Raw genomic sequence first — 10571 nt, 5'->3', positions numbered from 1 at the left:
TGATGTGTAACAGTATCGAATATTCTAACTAATAAAATTGTGAGGCAGTGATGAAATGCAGCAAAATGTTCGATAACAAAAATTACTCCAATTTGCAAGTTATGAAAGATATTGATTTTCCGTGAATGTATGTACATATGCATATAACATACCTTGGCAAGAAACAACATCGTAGTATGAATATAGAAGACATGGAGTTTTTTAATAATCAAATTACAAGAATCGTCAATACATTTCAATTGAAAAATTATTGCTTCCTTCACGAAGCTTATAATTATTAATAGTATCGTATAATTTTTAAAAATGTGTGTCGTGTGGGTGTATATATATATATATATATATGTGTATATATGTCCGCGCGCGCATGTACATATATATATACATAAATACATATGTATATATATATTTACAATTATTTTAAAATTGTTTACGATATCCTACAGAATATACAAATTGTGTATATGTATACATATATAATTATAAAAAATAAACACAATAGCTACAGTATAGGGTAAAAAGTATGATCCACTTTAAATGCAATTACTGTTGCTTACAGTAAAATTGCTCGTTCCAGCAAATAATGAACAATTACGATTGTTCCCGCCTGTTGTCAGGCATCATAACCGCTGGTCTTTGTTTCACATTAATTAGATTTAAAAATATAATCTAATTCATTCTTACTTATTTCGTTTACCAAACAACATCTTATTTTTTTTTCTCTCTAGTCGTTATGAACTTACTAGTAAAAAAATATATTTATTAGTTTTTAAATATTCAATGTATCTAAGTATCGCAAAAAGACAGGAAGAGGTTGTATTAACAATAAAAGTTTTTTCTTTTTTTTTTTTATGATCTTTGCTAATTCAAGATTTCTTCTCCGGTCATTATCCATTTATTACAAATGTCACTGAACAATCAGCAAGAGACAATGTTTCAAAAGAAAACTTTAAATAGTTAATGCAATTGCCTTTTACATTGTTCTTTCTGCATTGCACCCCAAGACAAAGTGATCGACAAGTGCATATGCTTCTTTGGTTGTAATCAGTACTTAATTTAATTATTGCTATACATACATATTTCATACAGTCATAATAAATACTTAAAACGAAAATAATATCGACAATACCTCTTTTTAAATGCTGCTAAAAATGTAAGACAATTGAATTACGCTGGAAAGTATTTAAATTCATGATCAAGGCCACAATAACGTCATAACATGAACATTTAAATATATAAAAATTTACGATGTAAAATGTAAAAAACACTAAACGTATTCAATATCTTTCCAGCTTACGATTTCTCTTATTCAGAATGTTATCAGTGCAAAATTGGTTTCCTATATAAATACTAAAATACCTGACTTCAATGCACTACGTGGGACGTATCGATGCTATTTGCCTCCAAATAGATCGTACTCCATCGACATATCATATACATCTTTACAGCCAGACAGTTTTACGCAATGAACTCTAATACAAATTCATCGTTTAAAAATCCAAGATCACCAGACTATGCATTAAACAATCTTAAGGAGATTCACTTCCCAAAAGTTAATATTTAACCACGTAAAATATCAACTTATCGAATCAATAACGTAGACACGACCAAAAATGTCCTTGTCGTTAATGCTAAATACGCTTATCATAAATATCTATTTTTGGATGAACAGCAGTTTAGTAAAATGAAAAATCGAACTTTCTGACGTTTTTTAGGGTGCACACCCATCTCGTGTAATTTCAATAAATGTCTGCGTGGGGTGCCCTCATCAACCGGTCGAATACTTATTTGGTCGATTGTGAGATTACTCTACAATGAAGTTCAATAAACATTTATAATTACTTCGAAAGCTTAAGCGTTTACTTAGTAATTTTTGTTATTAAATATGGAACACGCGCAAGGCACAATACTCTCAAGCTATCACACGTGTTAGGATGAATTAATAATTCGTCTCCTTTCAGTAATTAGATCATTTAAATACAGAGTTAGCACCAGTCCAATCTTGTTAGAGTGAGCAAGTATCGTCCCTATAAATTGGGCTTTTTTACATGTCACCATTTGTAGCTGTAAGAAAAGTCATTCACGAATTCCTTTCCACAACTGAAAGTTCATAAAGGTTTCTTATTTAAAATTAATATTAATACCATTATAAAGTATTTCATTGAGAATCAACAACCATGTCCTCGGTATTTCCATTAATGTTTAACTGTAATATGTCTAATTTGAAGCCCATGTAAATAATATTATTGAATATGAAAGCTGTGCGACATGTGAATGGTAACACTTGATTTCAACGTGTCGCGTATAAAAAAGTAGTTGTCTTACTACATACCTACATATATGTATAACCAACTCCATAAAATATACAATATAACACACTGTTTCCCTTTTGCACCAGATATTTCTGTGTCAAATGTCTTAGTACTGCAAAACAGTATTAATCTAACTCTCACTGCAATAAAACAATCTCTTGCAAATCATGTTTTCCTTTTCTCGTTTTGTTTGTTTGTTTTTCTTTACCTAATGTTAAACTTTGAAGCATTGTGTAAAATTATATAAAAAGTTACACAAAGGCGACGTTAGCATTAGTATCATCACTTGCAAAAGTAAATACCGTTAATTCTTTTGAGATTAATATGTTGTTACATAAAATGGTTAATTTCATATATTCATATCGTAGAGGTGTGGAGGAGCACCTACCACTGAAGGCATTTGACAACCACGCCGAACTAAAAGTCGGACGGATGGTCCACCGTTTCGTATAATTTCAATGGCCTCTGTGTGTGTCATGTTTTTAGTATTGATTCCATTTATCTCGATAATTTGATCCCCGACCTGAAGATTATTACCAATATATTAATCATAAGCTCGACAAACTTTTATAAGAAAACTTTACCAAGAAAATATTTACTCTCAATCGATTATCGATAGACGCAGGACCATTCTCTGCGATTTGCAAAACAAATAACGGCATATTTTGAAATTCACGACCGCCGCGAATACTAAAGCCAAATCCTCGAGTTCCACGAGTTAATTCAACAGCGTGGTATTGGCCTCCATCCCCGTCACACGTTGGTTCATCCTATAATAATTGACATTATATCGTTATAAAGGGTGTTCGGTCATTCTTGGGAAAAATTTTAATGGGGGGAGATTCTAGAGGCCAAAATAAGACGAAAATTAAGAATACTAATTTTTTGATTAAGGCTTTGTTAAAAAGTTATTAACGTTTAAAGTTACGCCTGTGAAACGGGAACCGCGCGCGCTGCGTGCGCGGAGCTTTAAACGTTAATAACTTTTTAACGAAGCCTCAATCAAAAAATTAGTATTCTTGATTTTCGTCTTATTTTGGTCCCTAGAATCCCCCATTAAAATTTTTCCCAAGAATGACCGAACACCCTGTATATTTACTTAAAGATTAGTACTAAAAATAAATACCTTTTGAGAAAGAGAGGTATTGCTGCAACAATCGTCAAGAGGATAACCGATCGTCAAAGTAACAGAATACCCGGAGTCTTTAATTAAATTCACGATATCCTTGTGACAGACATTTGTAATATCCACGTGATTAACGGCAAGAATATGATCTCCGACGTTTAATTGCCCGCATCTTTCCGCGGGCGAGCCTTCGATTATTCTGCCAATCGTCGAGCCCGCTTTGTTCACCGAGGAGATAATTACGAAGCCAAAACCTTCGTTCTCCATTCTAGTGACTGTCACGTCGTAAGGATATTGGAGATTCATTTGTCTACTATATGGAGCTTGGAGATTTTCTGGAAGATGTTCCTGAGTGTTAATTCTACGACGTATGCCTAAAGTGACCCTGCCGTTTTGAGCGGCGGCTATCATCAACTGAACAACATGGTGGTGGGACGAGTTCATAACACTTTCACCGTCAACGGACATGATTAGATCGCCTGTGTTCAATCTGTTATCTAAATCAGCTGCACCGCCAGGTACTATATGTCCAACCGAGACCTGCTGACAGTTACATTATCAATACCTTTGATTTCCCTCGATCAGAGATGTTAGCAATTATTCAACTCACTTGAGATCCCTCCTCCGTACCACCCACTATTCTAAATCCAAAACCTGTATCTTGCCTCACTAAAGTTACCAATGTCTCTATCCACTCTATATCAGGCACGATTGGACATACTAATTCGTTGGTGTATTGAGGATATCTAAAATTTATATATTCTATAATATATATAAATTTAATACAATTTATATATTTACCGCGGTATCGAACTGGAATGTGGTTGCTCATGCTCGAAACTTGTAGTCTCTTTTCGTTTGTCCCATATTTCACCGGTATCAACATTCTGCTCTTGACCGATGGAATATACATTATAATCTTGTTCGCTGTACTGGGAATGAGACTGCGACGTGTACAGTTCTTTATAATAATCTGAACGTAAACATCCGTTTTGTTTCAACATGTTATCGTGGTGAGGGATATCGATAGAATATACGTCATTGTTTATGTTTAATTTGTCGTTAGTAACCCAATCCCGTTTCGCGGTATTTCTCACAGAGTCATCATCTAAATTCGTCATCACGGCAAAATTATCGGATAAATTTGTAATGTTCGCTTTGTACGGATCGGTATAATAAATGCCATGACTATATTCCGCGTATTTGTATCGATTATCGAGCGGATTTAATTCATTTTCACTTTGCTCGTTCCAATTCGACCTGATTGCATTCGTTGGTGATTTTGGATGACTTCTGGTGTCTATGAGCGGTGTTTTTGGTCGGCTTGGTACAACAGCCTTTGTTTGAGTGCTGTAAATATCAGCAGTTGGCGTCTTACTCCTGAAGAAGTCTTGAGAATTCTTTTCCTTCTTTTCATTCGACTTCGATGTTGTTCTTTGCACATGTATCAATGCTTCTTCGTTGCGTGGACAATCTTTCAGCACTTGCACCACTTCCGAGTGACACATGTTTCTTACGTTAACATCATTTATGTTGACTAAAATGTCACCTTCCATCAAATTCTTACACCGCTGACGGTCCAAGATCTTTTTAACCTTTTGGCCATGAGCTGAATCTGCTATTGTGAACCCAAAGCCCATGGTTCCTTTCACTATAGCAATACTGAGAAACTCCGGTTTGGAAGACATTGGCGAATCCTTGCAATCGTTCAAGTCGCTGCTCTCCGACAAAAGAATATCTGTACTACTGGGCCTTTTAATTGTATTAATTTTGTCGGATATGCAGAGATCAGGCATCGAGTTTACCGAGGTCGTAGCAAGATTTTCACCGTTTTGAAGACTATGCACTGGCAAAAACGTAGAGTCCAGAAAATTGAAACGATCGTTGCTTTGCAAAGCTGGTTCCAGATCCATGTACATCCTGGGATCTTCTGTCAAAATGTCTGAGGAAATAGAATTTATTCTTCTACTAAAAACATACAATTACTTAACATGCTTTTTACCTGGTGCATTAACAGCGATAGTGGTAACAACTTCTGTATTTGGATCATTTGGATCAAATGGCAATGGATATCCCCGACATACCTCCAACGTAACCGTTTCGCCACTTCCAATTGATTTAAATACATTTACCATTTCATTGTGTGTGAAACCCAAGACACACGTATCGTTAACATATACTAAAACATCCCCTAAAATCGACAACATTTTATGCTTAAATAACCATTACTATCGATGATGCTTTAGAGGAATTTTATATATTACCAGTTTGTAATTTCCCATCTAACCACGCCGGACCGTTTGGAACAACACTTTTTATTTGTAAAAATTCCTCCACCGAATCATCCCCCCCGACAATAGTGAATCCTAGCCCCCTTGAACTTTTGATCAACGTTGTCCTTATTCTCTGACCTTTCAATTTGTCAGGATTTCTAGTAAAATTAGGACTCTTTCTCTCTCCTAAACTTTGCTGAGCGCGTTTCGCTTGCAACACTGGATTCTCATATTGCGTTCTACGATTTACATGGTCTATAAAATATGTACCGTAGAGCGTATCATCTATTTTCTCCCAACCGTAAGGCAGCTCGTCGTCCAAACACTCTTCGAGAGATCGTTTTTGAAATTTAGATAAACGTGGATCTAACCAGTGAGAGGTACCCGTGTTATGGCTGTAATATTATCATCGGCATATATAAATATTTTAATTGCGCAAAGGGAAGTTTGTTTTAAGGAGCCGATACGTTCTGTACATACTCTATAAAATAAACTTCCCCGGTTTCCGTGTAAGCCTTTTCCCAATTCGGTGGTAAAGGTCCCAATTGGTCATTGGTGGCTTGATTACGATTTCTATTACTTTGCTCTTGATTAGATAATCCGGTGTTCGATTCTGAACCTGTATTGTACAAATACGTGGGTGGTATACGATGACCGGTTTCATCATTCCCACTAATCGCTAATACCTCCTTGTCCATGCTTTCTCCTGAAATCGTATACATTGCAACAACACGTAACGGTATACAAAATATACTGTCACACAACTGTACATGCAGCGACGTTTAAACATAAGTATCTTTATACCATCGTTGGTATTATCAATAGACGTGGCATCCTCTGTTTTTGTAGCCATTTTACGATTCCTCGAGTCCCACCTTAAAACCCTAACGAATAACAGTAAAGTTACAAATGTAGATTTGATCGCTTCAAGTAAGATAGTCTTGCACAGAATGTTCTAACTGTTATTAGTTCTTGGAAATGCACAGATGCAGAAAATCAGTCATCGAGCAAATATGTACTAGTCTCCATGGCAGGGAATAGATACTGTAACTAACAATGTCATACCGTATCAGGATCACGGATTACGGATTACGTTTTACGTTTTACGCGTTGCAACAGCTTTTATGCAACATTTCCAAACGTTTGTCGCGTTGCACGGTTTCGAAAATACGTTTATCGAGGATTTCGAGTATCTGACAGATAAGAATAGAATGAAAATGTTGACAGTCAACGGAAACCTGGTTTCCTGACACCGGCGCACGGCCACCGATACACACGACACTCTGGACAACCCGACGGACAGGTGTCCGCGTTAAAATTACATAAAGTAGGAGAGGAACAACCGCACGGCGTACGTGAATGCATTCTTACGAATGCATTCACCCGAGAGAGTCTGTGCGTAGCCCACATATCGCGCATCATTGAATTGCGGCGACTTTCTATCTAGGAAAGTAACGTGCTCCCCCGTGAATCCCCTCGTAACGTAAATAAGTTCTCGCCGAGGGACGCGGATCGACGAGCCTAACGTTATTTTCACGCGGCGCCTCGTAAGAAAAACGTTACCTCTTGGCCTCCCCCTTTCCCACGTACGTTCGTGGAACGAGACCGAGATTGGCATGAAAATTGTCCGAAGTGGGAAATAATGATACAGTACGGGCTAGGAAAACGTAGGTATATTCGGTTAGGTAGCTTTTCTCCGAGGAGAATTTACTTACACTGATTCTCAGTGACGTGGTTCCCTATTGATTCAACCATCGTGGCTCAGCCGTGAAAACGGACTGAAATACTTCGACACTGAATCACTTCGGGACCGCGGGAATGCTCATCATTTTCGAAATAATAATGGAGTGAAACGAACTCGCAGCCTCACACTCGTCGTACAGATGCATGTACACCATACACGCACCACGCCACCATGCAACTGAGGCATTTAACCGACAACCGTCCCTCAGCGTCGCCTAGCGGTCGGAACGTGCACTGCTCTTCTGGCGCCATGTTTAATTTAATTTTAAAAGTACATACATTCAAGTTCCACATTATTCTGTACAATTATACAATTTATAGCTAATGAGTGGCTCGATATAAAACAATTACATCCGAGGGAGTATTAAAAATTAGTTTACAGGCGAGACATCTTTTAAAGTTGAATGAAATTGTAATCGTCGATGATCTTGTATCTGCTCTCTCTGTAATGCACCAAATCGTCCAAAAAGCGCATGCTGCTCTCATCGTGTAGCTTGGAGATCACTGGAGGAAGACGAGTTATTCCTGCAATATTTGCAATATCGTCGAAATAGACGCCCTGTTTGTGACCCATCTCGTGGAAGTGCCTTTTTCGAAGACCCTTTGCCAGGAGCTTTTCTAATTCTTCTTTCTCTTCTTTCAGCATGTCCTCCTTGGATGGAAAGTCTTTCTTACCGGACCAGAATCTCAGGACAAACCGGACCTGTTTCCATGGAACAGTTGCATTATAAATTTCTTTATAAATAAATAATAATCGTCTATTATAATCGTACCTGCAAATCGAACATATTGAAAGCACAAACGTAATATGGGATACCGACTACAGCGAGGGTGGGATTCTCGATCGATATGAGGTGCTTCCATAACGGTGTCACCATGTTCGAATCGACTCGTACTCCACACTTAGGGTCCAAGAAAGGAAAACTATACTCGTATCCTACAATAAAATGATTAATTTGAATATAGTTTATTGTATAGAATTAATTGCAACTTGCCTGTGCAATAAAAGACTGCGTCTATGGATTCACTGGATCCGTCAGTGAAGAGGGCGCCACTTTGAGTCAACTCTTTTATATCCGGTTTCTGAAAAATTTGAATATTGCAGACTCAAAAAAATCTCTTTTCTCAGGTGCAGTTACCTGGACGACGTTTTCAGGGAAAATGGTGCCTATGGACTCCCTCGTATGGTGACTCAAAATTACACGTGTTGCTTTCTTGGATATGTCCAGTGCCAAGTCCATACCTGTTTTGAACAAAAAGAATTGTGACATATTAGTATACAGAGCAATGTCTTTGATGATGTCACTTGAAAATCTTTTTTTGTGACAATTTGAAAGGTATCCAAAAAAAAGAGATTTGGGTGTTATTAACGGGTGTTTTTTTAGGAACAATGCAAATTTCAGTACCGGAAGGACCAGCACCGACGACCACAACGGTTTTATTGGTGAATATATCGGGTGTCCTGTAATCGTGGCTGTGCAACTGTCGACCTTGGAACGTCTCGTGGCCTTTCAGGTTTGGAACATTGGGCTTGAAGTAATGACCATTGCACACCATAACTGCATCGAACGAATCACTCGTAACAGTGTTTTTCTGCAGATCTTTCACCTTGATCGTCCACTTCCGGTCCCCTCCACTGGTAGGCGTCACCAATTCGACATTATGAAGGAACTGCAAGATAAACTCTTAAACAGGTCTCATCCAGGAGTGATCATTTCTATGATTTGATTAAAAAAAATTACAAAATACCCGAATATGCTGTCGAAGTTTAAAATGGTCGCAATACGAGTTGAGAAACTCGAGTATTTGCGTGCGTGTCAAGTAACTTTCGGGGGTGTCAGGAATTGGATAATCGGGATATCCCATTACTTCTTTTGGTAAATTGGTTCTGCAAAATAGAAATAATTTATCAGTTATGAGAGATTATTGTTAAACGTTCGTTCACAGATGACTGTACCTCAAATTCTTGTACATGCTGGTGTGTATTGGTAAACCGTATCGGTCCAAACCAGTTTCCTCCGTGTAGACCCATGTGCCTCCTACCTGGTCCGTTTTCTCGTAACAAACCACTTCACAATCGTACGTACCGGAAGTGCAGTGTCGCAGGGCGGCGAGGCCGCAGGATCCAGCACCGATCACAGCGATTTTCATGTTCTGGATGGACTTAATAACTCGGTTGGAGCGATAATTTAATCGGTCGTTCGCCTTTCAAATTTTTCAGCCTGATTCCTGATTCCAGAAACGACAACTTGAGGGACACTTGCTATTATCTGGAGTGCATGTATCACTTGTTATTGAAAACTGAAGTGTGTTTAATTAAAAATAAGCCAATAGTTCACTTAATTGTGATTGATAAAATAGAGCAGTTTGGATCGTTTAATGCAAACACACGGTCGAGTTGCAAATGAGAAAGGCGCAATGACTCGAGAGCCGAGCGTGCACGTTGGTTACTATTGCTTAACTATCTCACGAATACCCAACACGTACGGTTTTATTGATAGATTATCTCGTCAGAAAATAGTAAAACGCGTTGTCATTGATAAATATGCTCGTCAAGAGATAAATATGCTCGTTTTAGAGAGACTTGAACTTGAAAATTTTTTGGGCAAAATTCAAATTGCATTACTCACGAACTGGAAAGGCGGGAGAGAGAAAGTGAAATCGCCGGCGAAGTCGGTGTATTGCAGTCGGAGACGAAATACAAACTGATCTGCGGTAAAATAATCAGCTCGTGGAAAGTCCGAGTTCGAAAGAAGGCTGCCACTGATAACAAGGTCATCGTGTTTTCCATCAGATTGCTATATAGGGTACAAACGAAGCAGATGATTAAGCCAACAAAGAGAACTGGGGAGATTGTACGAACGAAAGCTTGGAAATTCTTCCTTTGTGAAATGTAAACGTTACTTAGAAATACTGTTATTATATTTTTCTGTTGGAAGTAAATAATAATCGTATTTACAGTCGAATTGGTCGGTGATATATTGGGGGTCAATATACATCGCTGTTGAATAGATATATTTCGTTGGAGATTGGAAATTTATTGTATGATCAAAATTATTGTGGCAAGAAAATTATTACCGACCACAAAATGACCCTATAAATCGTTTATGTTCATTATGA

General features: G+C 37.7%; 2 protein-coding genes across 4 annotated transcripts; both read right to left on the bottom strand.

Moving 5' to 3' along the window:
- Window positions 1-469: 469 nt before the first annotated feature.
- LOC122400041 (membrane-associated guanylate kinase, WW and PDZ domain-containing protein 1-like) lies at window positions 470-7618 on the bottom strand. The gene is made up of 11 exons (XM_043401239.1): window positions 7424-7618; window positions 6513-6592; window positions 6189-6414; window positions 5700-6103; window positions 5438-5626; window positions 4237-5377; window positions 4046-4181; window positions 3436-3978; window positions 2909-3079; window positions 2698-2832; window positions 470-1806 (listed from the first exon to the last, which is right to left on the bottom strand). Exons 2-11 carry the CDS (start codon window positions 6559-6561, stop codon window positions 1642-1644), a joined length of 3159 nt encoding a protein of 1052 aa, XP_043257174.1. The 5' UTR covers window positions 6562-6592; window positions 7424-7618; the 3' UTR covers window positions 470-1641.
- Window positions 7619-7788: 170 nt separating this feature from the next.
- Window positions 7789-10202, bottom strand: LOC122399732 (dimethylaniline monooxygenase [N-oxide-forming] 3-like). Of its 3 annotated transcripts, none has more exons than XM_043400637.1 (8): window positions 10082-10202; window positions 9409-9673; window positions 9201-9339; window positions 8858-9122; window positions 8591-8694; window positions 8447-8534; window positions 8225-8388; window positions 7789-8154 (listed from the first exon to the last, which is right to left on the bottom strand). In XM_043400637.1, the coding sequence occupies exons 2-8, from the start codon at window positions 9600-9602 to the stop codon at window positions 7846-7848; spliced, it is 1263 nt and encodes a 420-aa protein (XP_043256572.1). In that variant the 5' UTR covers window positions 9603-9673; window positions 10082-10202; the 3' UTR covers window positions 7789-7845. The 3 variants fall into 3 exon arrangements, with proteins under 3 accessions (XP_043256572.1, XP_043256573.1, XP_043256574.1); XM_043400638.1 differs by having other exon boundaries at window positions 9409-9721; window positions 10082-10141; XM_043400639.1 differs by having other exon boundaries at window positions 9409-9680; window positions 10082-10132.
- Window positions 10203-10571: the final 369 nt, after the last annotated feature.

Source organism: Colletes gigas, unplaced genomic scaffold (assembly GCF_013123115.1).
Source record: "Colletes gigas isolate AHSC1104 unplaced genomic scaffold, ASM1312311v1 Colletes_gigas_Sc00015, whole genome shotgun sequence".
NCBI classification, from domain to species: domain Eukaryota; kingdom Metazoa; phylum Arthropoda; class Insecta; order Hymenoptera; family Colletidae; genus Colletes; species Colletes gigas.
The sequence above is the reverse complement of the archived record's forward strand: the minus strand, read 5'-3'. Positions and strand labels throughout refer to the sequence as shown.

Excerpts from the sequence above, each read along its gene's own strand:
- LOC122399732 (XM_043400637.1), bottom strand. The coding sequence starts at position 9,602 with ATGAAAATCGCTGTGATCGGTGCTGGATCCTGCGGCCTCGCCGCCCTG. Across the intron at positions 9,123-9,200 it reads AACTTCGACAGCATATTCGG|TTCCTTCATAATGTCGAATT; the intron begins GTATTTTGTAAT and ends TTTATCTTGCAG. Across the intron at positions 8,695-8,857 it reads CGTCGGTGCTGGTCCTTCCG|GTATGGACTTGGCACTGGAC; the intron begins GTACTGAAATTT and ends TGTTCAAAACAG.
- LOC122400041 (XM_043401239.1), bottom strand. The coding sequence starts at position 6,561 with ATGGCTACAAAAACAGAGGATGCCACGTCTATTGATAATACCAACGAT. Across the intron at positions 6,415-6,512 it reads TATTGATAATACCAACGATG|GAGAAAGCATGGACAAGGAG; the intron begins GTATAAAGATAC and ends ATACGATTTCAG. Across the intron at positions 5,627-5,699 it reads AGATGGGAAATTACAAACTG|GGGATGTTTTAGTATATGTT; the intron begins GTAATATATAAA and ends TGTCGATTTTAG.